This window comes from Protopterus annectens, chromosome 2.part2, assembly GCF_019279795.1.
Source record: "Protopterus annectens isolate FY-2018-M chromosome 2.part2, PAN1.0, whole genome shotgun sequence".
In the NCBI taxonomy this organism is placed as follows: Eukaryota; Metazoa; Chordata; order Ceratodontiformes; family Protopteridae; genus Protopterus; species Protopterus annectens.
Window position 1 is genome coordinate 563,236,806 of NC_056730.1, and position 18,155 is coordinate 563,254,960.

General features: G+C 42.7%; 1 protein-coding gene across 1 annotated transcript in view; it reads left to right on the forward strand.

Moving 5' to 3' along the window:
• LARS1 (leucyl-tRNA synthetase 1) overlaps positions 1-18,155 on the forward strand; it is a 1,303,086-nt gene that overhangs the window by 1,215,008 nt on the left and 69,923 nt on the right. The window contains exon 30 of the mRNA XM_044064023.1: positions 4,383-4,478. Coding sequence (XP_043919958.1) covers positions 4,383-4,478 — 96 coding nt within the window. The remainder of the gene's footprint in view (positions 1-4,382; positions 4,479-18,155) is intronic.

Genomic DNA, 18,155 nt, shown 5'->3' on the forward strand with positions numbered 1-18,155 from the left:
ATAATCGACTCCCCAGCCGACACAAGCATGCTCCAAAAGGGCCTCATAGAAACAGACAACTCGTACCAGAGCCATGGCCTCAAGCTAAATGCCAAAAAGTGTATAGTCATCCCCTTTGGCAAAAACAAAGTGCCCACAAATTACCACATAGGTGGTAATACATTAAGTACAGAAGAAGTAATTAGGGACCTGGGGACCCAAGTTGATAGCAATCTCTCATTTGACAACCACATGGCCAAAGTGGTTAGAAAAACATTTTATGTAGCCCACCTAATCATGAAGAGATTCACATCTAGATCAGGGGAGGTCATCGTGCTTCTTTACTCATCCCTCATTAGGCCCATAATTGAGTACAATGCCCCTTTTGGGATGTACCTTACCAGACACCTGCAGCAACTGGAAAGACACCAAAAGTATTTCATCAAGAGGATCAAAGGGCTCAAACAGATGCCATATGCTGCCCGGTTAAAGAAACTCCAGCTCTACTCAGTGGCATACCGCCTGTTCAGAGGCAATCTGTGCCTGACGTATAAAGCCATGTCCAACCCGGAATTAATGGACATGCTGCACCTCAGAAAATCCAAATCCCATCGAGCTACGCGCTTGAGAGACTTGAACCTCAGCACTGAAATAAATAGGACATGCTGGAGGGACAGATTCATAACCCAGAGGCTCCCTTCACTCTGGAATAAAATCCCAGTCCAGGTTAGGCAGTGTCCCTCATTGACTCTATTCAAGAGGAATCTTGATGAGTGGATGGGAGATCGTAGGTTTACCCTGGGTATCACTTCTCTGTCACTGTTAGACAGAGGCACAGTATACTAACCTCGAAAAAGGGCATAGCAAAATAAATTTAAAATGGGTGGCAAAAGCCAAACACATTCTGGCTAGACTTATAAATGCCCTAGGGCAGATAGCCTAGTATGAACCTATGAATAATTTCTTAGCTCATAAGAAAGGTTGTGATATTTCTCTGACACAAAAATCTGAAATGGTAATTTACTGAGTGGTTGTTTTCCAGGTAGCAACTGTACTTCTGCTATTATATTTTTAAAACAAAAAATTCACTTCTAGGAAATTCTCACAAAATGTATGTGATCAGAAATTTCATTTCATGTAGAAGTGAAAATATTTATTTAGCAGTTTGTATATGTCTGGTATTTTGTGTGGGTAAGACTTCTGCACTATTTAAATCACAAATCTCTGGCATTTGAGTGATATCAGATATCACAGAATTAGTAATGCTCTATGTAAGCATTCTGTTTTGCATCCAGCAGCCAGATTGATTTTATGGCATTGATGAGGTTTGTGTTGAATGTATTCATAAACATGGACTTAACAAATGTTAGGCATTAAGGAACAAAGGTGAATTATTACTCTTGGGGTTCCTTTTTCTCCAGGACTTAATGAATATTTATATTTTTTTATTTTTATTTATTTATTTTTGCAGTTGCATGCTATTCTTTCTATTGCCACTGTGTGGCAGTATGCTCACTCACTTTGTGCATATTTTGATAACAGAAGTTATTTGTATTCCCAGATAATTTTGAATGTGTAAATTAAGTAGTATTTTGTGTTTTATGTATATGTGTGTGTGTATCTATATCTGTATATATCTAGCTATATATATATATATATATATATATATATATATATATATATATATGAGATATGTGTGTGTGTATATGTGGAAGTGGTTTTGTGATTATGATGGTAAACCTATATATATATATATATATATATATATATATATATATATATATATATATATATATATACACACACACACACACACACACACACACACACACACAGATTGGTGTGTATATGGGTCTACTTCACATTGCTGAAATCCCATTTCCCTGACTTTCATTTCACCGAGACCAAATCACCTAATTTTCAAAGTACTGAAAATTCATTTGAGTGAATCTCATTTCACTGAATTGTAAGGCATAGACTTGATGTGGGTTGCCATTCACCTTTGACTTGTTTGTGATAAGAATTTCTGTAACTTACAATGCTCTCAGAATACTGATAGACATGTAAAAAGGGGTGTTGTACTGTTTAAGTATCTAAAGTAATATTGCGGAGGTTTTGTGTGTTCCCAGCAGTAGTGGCGGCGTGTAGAGTAGAGTAAGGCAAGTAAAAGATATAAGCCCTTTTCCCCACTGTAGTGCAATCCTGGAGTTAGTCTATATACTTGGGGGGCGTGGCGGCATAGCGCCCCACTTAGTTTGGTTTTATATTGTCTGGTCTCTGTTAAGAGGGTAAGTAAGTAGTTGAGAGTGTGCTTGTCTATGGTTTCCCATTTAGTCATTTGAAATTTTGCATTGTAAGCTTTCGGTGAAATGAGATTCAGTGAAATGAGTTGTCAGTATTTTGAAATGTAGGTGATTTAGTCTTGGTGAAATGAAAGTCAGTGGAGTGGGATTTCAGTGATGTGTGAAGTAGACTGTGTGTGTTTGTGTGTGTGTAAAAGGTGTAGTTTCTAAAGTTATGCAAGTTATAAGGGTAATCACTAGTGTGAATGCATATTTTTCTTTATTTATAAAGCTAGATAATTGTTTTTTATGTATTAGATTTAGCACTGAAGGAAGGAGCTTTGTGCTTTGAAGTTGTATAGCACTTTAATCAGTTGCCTACTTTTTCCACTGTTTGTATTAAAATAGGTATTGCTGGCCATTCCCTGCACATTGCAGGTTTCTGTACCATATGATAGTTGTTTTCAACATACCTAATTCTCTCAAAGCTTGCATCCTCCTCCATGCATCAGTTTGAGCCGGAGAGACCTCGCAGTCTGACTCAGGCCCCCTCTCAGGACCTGATGAGGCTGACACAAGACTTCAGAATCTTTTTCTTTAAGAGCTTGCAGCCTCTCCTAGATCAGCCATTTGTGTCAGGGGTTCTCAGCTGAAAAATGAAGAGGGACCCCCCCCCCCAACAAATCTGTTTCTTCAGATTCTGGGGCAGATGAATGGGCTTATGCTGGCTAGATGTCCTCCCCTCCATGTCTGACGATGACAACATCATACCCACTGCCTTTGTACTAGAAGAGTTTTCATTTGGAGGCAACCTTAGTAATATTAAGGGGTATCTTCAAGTTAGAAGCTAAAGACTAGCTGGATGCACGGAAAGAATGTAGAGGACTTCTGAGACTACTAGAACCTAAGCACTTGCCTATTCCTTCAGTTGTTGAAGCTTTGGAGATGCATTCACCTGTACACTTTTAGAGTTGGATTCACATCTGTCTGCTTCCAGGAAGCCTGCCCATTGCTGTAGGGTTGGAGACTCCTGTACATATTTGCACAAGTACCCAGCTGTAGATTTAGCTGTGCTATCCATGAACAACAAAGGATCATCTGTCTCTGTCAACTAAAAACCCATTTATCAGTGACAGAGAAAGGATGAATGAGCCATATTCAGTATAAAAGTGGGCATCATTTTGTCTTGGGACTGTGTGTGTATTTATCAGTGATTGCAGTTGATGTTAAGGTAAGCTTTTAGAAGAAAAGCAGTAATACAGTAAGTAGCATTATGTCTTGGCATTTTTTGTAAATACAAGTAAATACAAAAAGTACAATTGTAAATATTGTATTTTACTTGTGGAAACTGGCAAGCTGAAATTCATCACCTCACTTCAGTGACTTGTGCTATCTCTAGACATATGTTTAAGTTGAAGATAGAGTAATAGAGTGCCACCTTTGCTTGTACCATTTTTTCCTGTGTACTTTTTGCCCTAGTACCTGATGACCATTACGCCTTCCGCTACTGAACATGACCATATTTGGTTCTCTCTCTCGATTGGGGGGTTCGGGGTCTCAAAGAACCATAGGGATGAGAGCTTTCCATAGGAGCCAGCATTTATACAGCCATGATATTTGCTTGTCCTCTCACCAGTTTCCCAGCTATGAGGACATTTCTCTATCCCTAACCGCTTCCCCTTAGGGGCAGGGTTATATGTTCCATAACCCCATGAGGGTCACTTCATCTTCCTATGCATATGCACTGTGGACATATACTCACTTTTGAAGGCTACCCCATAAACAGTTTGGAGTACCACATACACACCCCGATTGATGAGAGATTGTGACATTGCTTGATCCTGGTCCATCCGTCATTACTTTGGCTAGGCAAGCCCATCCTCTTCAGTCCTGTTCCAACAAATACCCAAGCCAGTAATCACTGGCCCTTTCACTAGTGTTTTCAGAAGTCAAATGCCTTCTTCACAAGGAAGCCTGCAAAACTGGATGGCTAAGCCTCAAATTCATTTTGTTCCCCTTTAAAGATCACTTAAGTGAACGCACAGCCATTTGAAATAGTTAAGTGAACTCTTTTTAATTATTTTAAACTGTAGCAGTCATCATGACTTTCTCTTTTGGCAGTTGGAACAGATCGATGTGGTTTCTGCATCAGATGCAGCTGACAAGATTAAAGAAGAATGTTGTCCAGGAAAGCCCTTCATTGTCTTTAGAACAGAAGTAAGTTTGACCATTATTACTTAACATTACACAATGAATACATTACAAAATGAATACATAAGGGGTTACAGTTTAGTCAACATTGCACAATAAATGAGTAAGGGGTTACATTTTAATCTGATTATGGTAGTTGCATTCAAAAGCTGATTTGAACTATGCTATGAATATAGTTATGTAATGAACTGAGAATTTCTCTAAATATTAAATTATTGTCATATTGGTTGTATCCATTCTTAATCAGAGGTGTTTACCTTGGAAACACAAGGTGCAATGTTTGATTCTCACGTGGGGTAATTGGCTAGGCTTAAAATAGCCCACAGGGGCAGTTAGCCTAGTACTATCCTATGTTTCCTATGTTTCTAATTTGATATAATTGTTTAAAAGGTAGATGTTTCTTTGTATTCTTTATTCTTATTTTTGAAGATTGTAAAATTGTTGTTAATTTTTTTAATACTTTGGAGTTGCTCTTCCCACGCCGCTGCTGAAAATGGGCACCAAACCCAGTCAGGCTTTCCCAGTAATCAGATGTCAATAAGTAAATAAATAAGTAAATCGAAAGACTGTCATTCTGACAGCTGATACTATTCAAGCATTCTCATTCAGCAGCCTGTTTACAGTGTTTTTCTTTATTCACCAGCTGACAATGCCCTGTATTTTAATGGGGTGGATAGCCAATAGCATACCCTGCCAGAAGCATAATTTAGGTAAGATGGCTCTGTGGTGCAGTGGGATTGGCTGCAACCCAGGCGATCAGGGTTTGATTAGTAGCAATGGCAGTGGTAGAGCCTGACAGGGATGGGTAGGAGAGAAAGGACATGGCCCGCACACCTCTCCCGGGGGTGAGTATGGTTTCCCTGGTACAGACCAGACAACCCACCTCCTTTGCTTCAGGAGGAGGCCAAGACTGTTGAAGAACCCCCCCCCCTGCAGATGTGAGGGGATGGCATTTGCAGTCAGCCCATTGCACTTCTCCTACCTGGCACTTTGCTTTGTGGACATGGGGATAGGTAAGCTGTGAACCATCCCTGATGGCTGTGCAAATGATGGACCCTCCCAGTCGCACCTTACCCTGGTGATGAAGGATGAATGAGATGCATGGCTGGGAGTGGGCGGATGAATGACAAGAATGACATATTAATAATGCTTGTTCATTGTTCTTGTGAAAGTCATGCCCAGTAGAATCAAATGATGGCTGTGATTTCTTCTTGGATGTGGTGATCAGAGCAGAAAATGCAAAATATTTATTATCTCCAGTCATACATCACCTTACTGGAATGTAAAGCTGTTTTAAACTACTTCCAGGTGTGCCCATGTTCATTTATGAGAAGAGAAACTCTTCAGTCTTACTTCAGAAATAGAGGAGGAAGGAAGGATACCATTAGTAGTACTACATTTGTTTTTTCATTCTTTCTGTATGGTTAGATTGAAGAAGTATCACCACCAGTGTAAGTTCAGTGTGTCCTTCTCTTGTTAAAGTAGCTGTGTTGATAAATGAAACGGGCACTCTGTTGATACAGAATTTGTATGTTTGAACTGAATGTCAGAAATCAACCAATAAATCTTTCCTGTGTTACCCTGAAGATTCTGAAATCATCATATCACTGAAAAAAGATGGTCAAGCTTGCTACTTCTAACATGGGGAAGTTTTCTGGATGTAATGGTCACTGTTTGCAGTTTTGGTTAGGGATTGGGGGTTAGCATAATGGTTAAGGATTTTACTTTTCAGACACAAAGTTCAGATTCTCACTATTGATCACTTTCTGATAATTGGTTAGGTGTTTAATATTCTGCAGACTTATTTGCCTAGTATTTATCTGTGAACTGTGATGAAGTGTAGTGTATGAGGTATTTACCTTTAAATGCGAATTCTTAGTTGCAGGAGTTTGCATGGTATGTAGTATACATTAAATCAGTCTGGTTAGAAGTTGATTCCCAGTGTCTGTGTTGTGTACGGAATATTTTGCTGGCATCTACTTTCATCTGGCATCACGTTTTGTTGATTAAATGTTTAGATTCCTGTACCCCTTGATCTGTCTTGTGAGAAAGGCACAAGTCTAGGTTTGTGTGTGCTAACCAGAAAACTCTGTCTCCCTGTCTCCATGGCTGTATCAGAGTCTGAAGGGGACAGAGTTATGTGGATGAGACTTTGCAAGGATAGCAAACCTTCCTTCCTCCTCTTCTAGTACTTCTGATAGTGGTCATCCTTCATCTGATGTTCATCATATTGATCATTGCTTCAGTACCCTTAGATATATATAGATATATATATATATATATATATATATATATATATATATATATATATGGGTTCCTATCAGCATTTCGAATGTTGAAAACTCCAAATTTAATTTAATCGAACTGAAACGTTCGAAATCTCAGAAGATACAACTGACGGAACATCGATTTCTTTCCCAGGGAAAGAAATCGGTGGGCCGTCATCGAAGTTTGCTATTTCCTCCACTGTGGTGCAGTCTCGGAGTTGGTATATTTAAGTAGGGAGGTGTGGGTGGTGAAGCCCCCCACTTCTGTCAGTGTTTAAAGTATTGAAAATTCTTTTTTTTTTTTTTTTTTTTTCACGGAACACCCGATTTCTTTCCCTGGGAAAGAAATTGATGTTCCATGAGTTTGCTCTTTTGAGATTTCGAACGTCTCAGTTCGATTAAATTGCATTTGGCATTTTCAGCATTCGATATGCTGATATAGACCCATATAAATAAATATATATATATATATATATATATATATATATGTAAAATACCATCCGGCCAGATTCCAAAACCTAAGGGCACCTTCCATGCACCCAAACTGTCAGGCAGCTCAAGTTGAGCTCACTAAAAGATGAGTTTGGGCACCATGCCCTTCTAGGGTTGCCACCTTTTCAAATGCCCAAAGTGGGAAATTTTTGGTACAAATGTCACATTTTGCAGTCTGAAACATACCTACGGCCAGTACGAAGGACAGAACTTCACTTTTTTACCTAAATAAACGGTTATTCTTGTAGCATTTTAGTTGCTTATTCTGTTTCTTATAACATTTAGGTGTTTCAGATACAGAATAACTGTTTGTTTTATGCAATTGTAACGTAAAATATAGGAAATTTTTTTGTCCTAAAATCTCAGGACATTTGCCATTTTTACAATGTATTTGCAGAACACAAATGCCCAAAGAGGGACTGACCCTCGTAAAGTGGGACAAGTGGTAACCCTATGCCCTTCAGAGTTTTACTGCCAGAAAGAGTATGCTCCTCCCAGGCTTTCAGGGACTGTCTGCTTTTGCTGTTACTTTGCTGGGCAGATAAGTTCCCTTTTCTTGCTGTTTTATGACTTTTCTGTTCTGGAAAGTTATTTTAAGCTAGGAGTTGTGTTTTAATGGACTGCCACAAGACTATATCATATGTTTAAACAAGAGTGCTCTTTTTTCCAGTCAGTTGAAATGTTGTGTAAAGTAACTGAAAACCATTTTATTTCTGTGGAGAAATTTTGTTTATTTTACTTTTGTGAGCCTGGCAAATTGTTTTAAAGTGATTTTTTACTGTGTTGTTTCTTCAAAAAGTGACTTTTAAAGACTTTTACTTTTTGAAGGCATTTGTTACTTGTCTTCCCTTTGAAAGAGGCTCTACTTTTGGCTTGACAGTAGAACAAACTACCAGTCCAATGGTCGATCCTTCTAACCAAAAAAGAAAAAATTAAGCAAACAACCTTTGCACCAAGCAGGCTAGCAGTTTGTGTCTGCCAGATGTGGTTGACTCTGCTGTGGTCATTTAGTGTCAGACCAGTATTCCATATCCCTCTGGTGTAGCACCTACAGCCACTGTGGACCAAGGATTACCCACGTCTTCTGCCATTGTTGAGGTCCCCTCAGTGGCAAGGTAGAGTCACTCTTGTCAGTCCTGGGTGAGGGAACAGGGAAGTCTTCCCACTTGGCGTCAGAATGATGTACCCATCCCTAGGGAAACTGATGCTACCATTAGTAACATGGATGGCCCCATTTTTCCTGTAAAAATTAAACAGAAAAGTAAGCATGTATTAAATTTTCTTGGACAGGAGTAGTTTATTGGGTCTGGCATGAAGTTTAACTCAGGCTATTGATCCTTCTTGTAATGTAGGTTCTGGTAAAAGAAAGAGGGGATTATCTTTCTGTGAAGAGATTCAAGATTCTTAGTCTGAACACTTAGATGAAGGGACGGATGCATTTTTTTCCCTCAGATTTCTTATTTAGACTTGAGTGCTTACGTTCGGAGTCTCCCTGTGGGAGTTTCTGTTTTTCTGAGACTATTGTTAGAATTTGCCAGTGTCTTCAGTGGAAGAACACTGAGGTTTCTCAGTCCCTCAAGAAATACTATGAGTTGCTACAGAAGAATTTTTTTTCAGAACATACACCCATTCCTTCTGCTCTGTCTGCTTTAGAGAATGTCTGTGTCACTGCATGCAAATTTTCCTGATAGTTTGGTAGCTGCCCCTGAAAAGGCAGGTAGGATGTATTAATTTTTTTCTGCTTTTAATGTGTTATGCACTATTCACAAACCTGACCCAGCAGCTGTAGCACTATATAGAACTGCTTCTAAGCACTTAATTAATATACCTTCCTTTCTGATAAGAATGCGGGAATTACTGATAAGTATTGGAAAATGTGTATGCTTCTGCAACTTTGATTTTCAGAAGTTTGAATTGTCAGGCTCTTATGTTAAAGTTGGTTCTGACTAAATGTGAAAGTATGGGGAATGATTTATATGCAGTTGTTTCTTGTGAGGAAATAAAAATGGGTTAAATAATTTAGTTTCTTCTGTTGCGCAGGTCACTACTCATTGTTTACAGTGTGTGTGACTCTGTCAATACTACTTCCAGGGCTATGGCCACAGGTACTGTTTTGATGAGATTTGCATGGCTATATTCTCACAACCTCACAGATGTTAAAAATGAGATTTTAAGTTCACCTTTGCGGAGAGCTTTATTGTTTGACCCCTCTGCTACAGAGGTGATGAAAGTGTGGTGAAGGGGAAAGCTGATCCGGAGAATCTCTTAAGATTTTCAACGTTCCTTTTCCAAATTTTCTAAGAGAATTTCTAACATCTCATCTAGTTTTGGTAAAAAGCAGAATAAACAGTCTGAACAAAATACATGTAAACAGACCTTCAGGAAGAAATAGCAAAGATTTTCCAAAAAGAAAGCCTTAAACTTCCCAAAAACCAAGGACAGTCCAACAAGTCTGAATGACTGTTAGAGACCTTATAGACTTACTCCCACCCTGGTCCCTTTTTTTTCATCCAGAAAGTCTGAATCTCATTTTTTTCTTTGGTAACAAGATAGTTTCAGACAAATGAGTTCTGAAAATCATTTATCGAGGTAACAGATGACAGTGGGTGGAAAGTCATCCATTCTGTGGGGTCATTCCTCATCCTCCATATCAGACTCTCTTGTTTCCACCAGTTCTTCATCACATGGTTATCCCTAGCAATGATAGAACCAGTTCCTTGAAGGATGTTTATTTAAGGGTGTTCCTATTGCCAAAGACAGAAAATACTTGGAAACCAGTTCTGGATCTTTCTTTCCTCAAACTATTTGTGATAATACCAAAATTCAAAATGATGTCACTTTGCAGCTTTTTTACCCCTTCTTCCTCATTCAAGTTTCCTGTTAACACTAGACTTAAATGATGCTTGTCATCACATTTCAATTCATCTACACTTCAGACTTAAGATTTTGTGTGTCCGAATCACATTATCACTTCTCAGCCCTACCATTTGGACTATCCACTGTACCCAGTGTGTTCGCAAAGTGTCTAGCTCCAGTTGTATAGCTCATTGTAGGCTACAGGGTATTCATATTTTTCCTTATTTAAATGACTTGCTTATCTTTGCTTATTTTCAAACTGTCAGGAATCTCGTTTTTGGGTGAGAGATCTCTTACACAAGCTGAAATTCCTAGAGAACATTCATAAGTCTTTGTTGACTGCTTCACACAGGATAGTGTTCCTGGGATGTCAACTAGACATTGTAGTTCAAAGAGATTTTCTTCCACAGGGAAAAAAAAAAATACATCTAGATTTATTTCTAAGGTTCTCCACTCAAACTTTGGTCACTGCGAGAGAATATCACAGGATTTTGGGTCTCGTGTTTTATGATTGTTATGATACCTGTGACATGACTCCATATCAGAAAGGTACAGTGATATCTGAAGTCTCTTGCTCCAAGCACCAACTCTCTGTTTTTTCTAATTCCATTGCTGGGGTTTGTCAGAGGAGAAATCATTTGGTGGAGACAGCAGATATCCTTAAATCCTGGATGTTAAGTTGTCAATCTCGCCTTCATTCTTGCTGGATGGGTTCGGAGCCGATCCTCGGCTCCGACTCGGCCAATACTAAAGCTCGAGAGCTAATTCCACCGGCTTGAGGCTCCCCTATATCCCACAATGCTAGGCGGTAACTACTCAGATCTCGTTTGCCGCTATAGCTGACGAGGTGCTTTTTCTACCGGCTCAGGCAGGTAAGTTAAACTTTTACCTTATTAGGTACTTCTGAAAACCCTTTTTTGTTGTCATACATAACCTTTTAGTTTAATTTAAGTATTTAGATCAATCGACCCCATTTTGTCCAGTCTTTTTTCCCTTTCTTCCCTTATCTTGTAGGCCTTCGGCCCCTACACTTTCCCCAGTCCATTAGTGACTAAATTAGTTATCCTCTTTTTCAGTTAAGGGCTTGTGTGTGTGTCTTTGTGGCTTGTTTTAGCCTTTAATTTAATATTTTATAATTTTTTCTGTAAAGGGTGTGTTTGTAGTGTGTTTCTGTGTGTCAGGCACTCCTTTTTACAATGTCTAAAGACAAGGTCTCAGGCTTCAAGAAGTGTGACTCGTGCTGTCAGAAAATGTCTCTGACAGACGGTCACACTTCTTGTGTGTATTGCCTGGGACCTGTGCACCTGCAGGACTCATGTGCTGTGTGCCATGGTTTCAGCCCTCGAGTCCTGCAGGAACGCAAGAACAAGCTGATCTTGTGGGGCTTATTAAAGCCTGAAGGCCCCCCGACTGAGTCTATGTCGGGGAAGCCTTCCAAAGCTTCCAAACAGTCGGCTCCGGTTCCAGAGTCGACTGCTGGAAACACTAAGTCGGCTTCAACATCGGCTCCGGCTGGAGCCGATGTTTCCAAGCCTCATACGGTTACCTCGGCTCCGGCTGGAGCCGAGGCTGATAAAACTCTGTCGGCTCCGATACCTTTATCAGAGCCACAGTCTAGGAAGAGGTCCAGATCCCCTTCTATCGGCTCCGTGCATTCAGCGCCAGGATCCCCTCTCCTTTCTGAACGGAGCCATAAAACTCATTCCTCACGGTCTTCCAGGTTATCAGACCATGATTTGCAAAGGGTAGTGAGTAGACTTCTCAAGTCCGAGGCACTGGCCCAAATGCTGCATAGCCCGACTCACCAGTCAGTGGCTATTTCCGTTCCCCAGTATATTCCTCCTCCGACTCCTTTGAGTTCGGAGCCAGGGCTTGTCAGAGCCATGGCTGTCGGTGCGTCGGATCCAATACCTTCCCTTTCGGCTCCGTCGTCTGCTCTGATCTCCTCCTTGGAGGGATCTCGGCGCTGAGCTTCCCTCGTCGGCTTCGAGGGGGCGAGTGGCATCGGACCCTTGTCCGACCCCGCTCTCCCTCTCGGGGCTTTGGCGTTGGTGAGTTAGGTTCCGACATCGGCTTCGGAGCCATCCCTGTCGGTGCCAGGGGAAGTCCTTGTCTCTTCGGAGCGGGGGCCTCTGGCCTTGCCTGACAGGGGTGCCTTCGAGGTCATGCGGAGCGTGCTAGAACCAGGTTCTGCCCCACAGTCGGCTCCTTCAGCCCCCCCATCTACAGTGCCTGCGGTGATTTCTACTCACCCCCTTGTCTTAGACCGCAGAGAGCCAACTCCTCAAGTTTCCCCATTGGGAATTTCCTCCTCTTCCGAGGCCTCTCCTGACCCGGCAGGAGATCCCCCAAGGAAGAGGCAGTGCAAGAGGAAGCACATTGACTCCCCTGAGTCTATCACCTCTGACACTGACTTATAGGAATCGAAGGTTCCCTCGATCCCCTCTGAGGATGTCTCTTTTGCTGACATCCTTGAGATCCTGAAACAGAGGGGGAACTGGCCAGCCCTTAACCCTTCGGAGGATGAGTCAGTGTATCTTGAGGCGTTTGGTTCTCGCCCTTCTACCTCCTGGGTGTCCCCTCCCTTTGACTCCCTTATGGAAGTGGTGGCAAGGAAGACTTGGACGGCTCCTGACTCAGTGGAACCCACCCCGAGGAGACCATCCAAATTTATTACTGCCCCCAGAGACAAAGAGTTTTTATCCAAAGGTGTCCCTGTTGATGCCATGGTGGTGGCTGCGGCCACAAAGAAGGAGTTAGCTGATCCTTTGGTTCCTGTCCATCCTCCTAATAAGGAATCTAGGACCATGGACAGGTACGGCAAGCGGATGTTCTCATCAGCGACCTTTTCAATGCGGTCGCTAAACTATTTATGCCACTTCACTCATCTCCAAAGAGATTTACTCAAGGATATGGGTGAACTGATGAAGGATCCTACAGCTGAGGGGTTCAAAGACACAGTGAACTCCCAGATGGCAACCTAAATTCCATCGTTAACTCCTCCATGTGGCTGGTCTCATATGCAGCAGATGGGGTGAGTAGAGCCGCAGGCGTTGCCTTACGACGTCACGCCTGGATGCGGCTATGCAACTTTGCGGACCCTTTCAAGGCATCCTTCACCAATTCCCCCTTTGATGGATCATCCTTGTTTGGTACACAGGTGAAGGATACATTGACCAGGTGCGAGGTAGAAGGTAAGACTCTCTTTGCTGTAGGAGTCCGTTTTTCTACCCCTTCTAGACCCTATCCCAAAGGTCAAAGGGGAGGAAAGATGTGGTTCCGCAAACAATCCCAGGGAGTCTCAGCTGACGCACAAGGCCGATTCCCCTCTAGAGGCAGAGGGGGGAATAATAACAGACGCCGCCCTAGAGGCAGAGGAGGTCCGCAAAACCAGGGTAGCAGAGAAATGTTCTCTGACAAACCCTTTCAGCACCCCTGAGGGGCTGCCCGGCTGTCCACCTTCGGAGGCAGTCGGGGGAAGGTTATCACTGTACCCAAAAGCCTGGCTTTCCCTTACTCAAGACAAATGGGTACAGACGATCATATCCGAGGATTACAAAATTCCCTTCACTCACATCCCAACCCAATCAAAAAGATCCCTTCCAGATGTTCCACCCGGTCTAAGGGAACAAGCAGCATTAGAAATTTCAAAGCTGCTATCAAAAAGAGCTATCCAATCAGTCCCGGCAGACCAGCAAGGATCCGGAATCTACTCCAAATTCTTTTTGGTACCAAAAAAACAGGGGACTGGAGACCCATACTGGATCTCAGCTACTTAAACACGTTTGTCAAAAAAACAAAATTCCGGATGGTCACGCTACAGTCCATTCTACCCTTCTTGGGTCAGGACAATTGGATGTGCTCGATAGATCTTCTGGACGCGTACTACCACATCAAGATGAACAGACGCTCCAGGAGATATCTCCGCTTCAGGCTGGGAGCCAGTCACTACCAATTCAGGGCCCTGCCCTTTGGTCTCACTACAGCCCCCCGTGTGTTCACCAAATGCATGGCAGTGGTCACGGCTCACTTGAGACGTCAAGGATTCCAGGTGTTTCTGTATCTGGACGACTGGCTCCTTACTGCCACCACCAGACATCAGCTTCTCCTATCCAGGGACTTCACCATCCAATCTTGCCAAGCTCTAGGCATTTCGATAAATTTCGAAAAATCTGCCTTGTCGCCTTGTCAGTCTATTGTCTTTATAGGCGCCACCTTAGATACATTGAATCTTTCAGCCAGACTCACAGAGCAGAGGGTGTCAGACATTTGGAACCAAGTGTCCCTTCTCTTACAATGCGTCAAAGTCAAAGCCAGACTGGTGTTGAAGGTACTAGGACTCATGGCAGCAGCTATTCCCCTTCTCCCCTTAGCTCGCTTTCACATGAGGATCCTCCAATGGATGCTGTTTACTCAGTGGTCCTTTCAACAGCTCCCGATGTCCCATACCATATTGATAACTCAATCATGCAAGAATCAACTGTCTTGGTGGATCACATCACCTCAAATTCTCCGAGGAAGACCCTTCACTCTCCCCCCCCCAGTCGCCACGTTGACAACAGTCGCCTCCCTGATCGGGTGGGGGGGCATTATCAGGGCAGGGCAGTCCAAGGCACGTGGCAACCTTTCGAGTGCCACTTGCACATAAACGTCTTAGAGATGAGAGCAGTGCTTTTAGCGTTGCAAGCCCTTCACGACTCTCTTCCCACTGGGACTATTGCAATTCAAACAGACAACATGTCCGTAGTGTGGTACATCAACAAACAAGGCGGAACCAGATCATACCCTTTATGTCGAGAGGCACTCAGACTTTGGCAATGGGCGATCTCTTCTCAGCGTTTTCTGATAGCAACACACATTCCCGGGAAATCCAGCGTTATTGCAGACAAATTGAGCAGGGCTGTTCTCATGCCCCACGAGTGGTCTCTAAAGAAATCAGTTCTAGAAGAAGTATTCCTAAGATGGGGCCAGCCTTGCTGCGATCTTTTTGCTACTCCCCAAAACAGCAAGTGTCACGACTTCTTCACTCTCTTCCCGTTACCAAGCCATCCCACCAGAGATGCTCTAGTCCACGATTGGCCCCGGGGACTTCTACATGCTTTTCCCCCCTTTCCACTGATATCTCAATTAATTCAGAAAGCCATCGCCTTGAGAGTGACAATGATCCTCATTGCCCCTTACTGGCCTCGACAGATATGGTTTCCCTTTCTTCATCGTTACCTTTTGGAGCAGCCTTGGCATCTGGACCCAGTTCCAGATCTGATAACCCACCAATCGGGTCAGCTGCACCAATCTCTGCCTTCTCTAAACCTCACAGCGTGGTTTCTCCGATTCCAACCTTAGCCAGGCTTCCCTCAATATCTTGCTCGGTCCGAGACATCTTGATAGCCTCTCATAAATCTTCTACCCGGAAGATTTATAGTAGCAAATGGAAACGCTTCTCTTTTTGGGCAACATCAAAAAACATAGATCCCTTTACTGCACCTATCCAGTCTATTCTAGACTTTCTAGCAGAACTCTTTCATTTAGGATCATCTGCATCTACCATTAGAGTTCAATTGGCTGCCATATCAAATTTTCATGTTGGTGTTTCAGAGTCTAGCATCATGGCTCACAAACTCTGTAAAGCCTTTTTAAGGGGTGTATTTCTTCTCAAACCTCCGTTCAAAGACCCCCCGCCTCAATGGGATTTGAACTTGGTTCTGGCATCCTTAATCCTTCCCCTTGAACCGGCTTCATGTTCTCTGAAGTTGCTTTCTTGGAAGACACTTTTTCTGGTAGCTATAACTTCAGCGAGAAGGGTATCTGAACTCCATGCTCTGTGCAGTCGTCCTCCTTACCTAGTTTTTCACAAAGATAGGGTATCCCTCCGTACTAATCCATCCTTTTTGCCTAAAGTTTCCTCTCAAACAAACCTAAACCAAATTATTGATCTCCCCGTCTTTTTCCCTAACTATTCAAACAGGTCGAAACAAAAGCTACATTTTTTGGATGTTCATCGCCAACTTAGATATTACTTAGACAGGACTAAACAATTCAGGAAATCTAATCAATTGTTTCTGTCATATGCGGAAGGGAAATTGGGCCTTCCAGTTACTAAAGTATCCCTCTCTAGATGGCTCACCTCTACTATTACCTTCATCTATGAGATCAGACATCAAAAACTACCCTCAAGACCTAGAGCTCATTCAACTAGGGCATTAGCTACATCCGTAGCTTTTCAGGATAAGCTGCCAATAGATTCTATTTGTGCAGCAGCCACCTGGGCTTCTCCTCATACATTCATTTCACATTACAAATTGGACATGGTTTCCAGAAGCCGTGCCAATTTTGGTTCCACTGTTCTCAAGAGTCTGTTCCGATAGGCCACCCGGGATAACGTGCTAGGGACGCGGTGCCATCCAGCAAGAATGAAGGCGAGATTGACAACTTAACATTAAGAAGTTATGTACCTACCATAACGTTCCATGTTAGTTGTCTTCTTCTCGCCTTCTTTCTTGCCCCACCTCCTTCCCCAAGCCTGGGCAGTGCCATCGGAGTTCAGTTGGTGTTCTACCTCTGGATGTCGTCACTCCCACGTTCTTCCACCTCTTTTATCCTTTCTGAGGTCTGCGATACCTTTTACGCAGATTGTTTTGAGGTGGGTTTTCCTACTCCATTTTATGGAGACTAGAGTTGCTTGGTATAGCTATCAAACGAGATCTGAGTAGTTACCGCCTAGCATTGTGGGATATAGGGGAGCCTCGAGCCAGTGGAATTAGCTCTCGAGCTTTAGTATTGGCAGTCGGGCCGAGGATCGGCTCTGAACCCATCCAGCAAGAAAGAAGGCGAGAAGAAGACAACTAACATGGAACGTTATGGTAGGTACATAACTTCTTATTTTCCTTCTCCCTCCTTGTTTGAAAACGGTCAGTCACAGACAACCTAGGACTTTGCTTAAAGAGTAGCTTCAGGAGGGATAAATATGCAGGGTATGTAGGATGCCAAGGACAGATGCAGACACACAGATGTCAAGGAGATGCTGCAGCTGATCAAGGCACTCAACTCTAAATCATCTTTGGTCACCAGGACCTCTTCAAGTTGTTACAGACAATACCACAGACATATGGTAAATCAACAGGTAAGAGGGAACCAAGTTGTACCCCCTCTGGAGACTAGCCGTGTTAACTTGAGATATAGCATCGCAACATAGTCTCACTCTGCAGGCATCTTACGTTTCACCAGAGCAAAACTATGTGGCAGACGAGCTGAGCTGGACCAGGACAGACCCTCACAAATTGAAACTAGATTTCGGGGAGGGCCTTCCAAGATTTGGTCCATCTCTGCACATTCAACTGACATGATTCTGTTCCAGGACTCCATGAAGAAGGCCTGGAAGACAGATGCATTTTCATTTCCTTGAACGGAAATGTTTCTGCATGCTTTCCACTAATATCCAGGGTACTTGTGAAGATTCAGAAGGAACCCCCCCCACAAGATCATTACGTTGACTCCATTCTAGCCCAGGTAACCATGGTTTTCCCTTCTGAAAATGGCTAGGAGCAATTACCACAAACTTCCTCACAAACTGGATCTACTCACTCAAGAGCAGGTGTGTTTGATGCACCCTAGTATCAATCAACTTCAGTTGACTGCAAGGATGATAGGGTCTTAATTCCTTTTAAGCACTTGCTTGCTGAGGATTTGGAGCAGGTACTAATGGAGGCAAGAAAGCCTGCTACTAGAATGTCATGTATTACCAAATGGAAAAGGTTTTCTGTTTGGTGCCATAAACATAACCAGCAACCATTCAGGCCTAGTTGTTCTGTGGTTTTACTATTTTTATGAGAGTTGCTATCTTATGGCCTTTTTAATTCCTTTATCAAAGGTTCATAGGAGGTTACTAGGCTATTGGCCCTAGGATCTGTATAAGCCTAGCCATATTATAACCCTGTTCCCTTATTGACCAGGTTGTATAGTCTGTATTTGCATTGGCATTGTATTTGAGTCTATGATCCGCACCAGCTGCCCTTACCGAAAAGGGGCATAGGTGACACCCTGGTGTAAATTTATGGTCTCCCATCCAGTT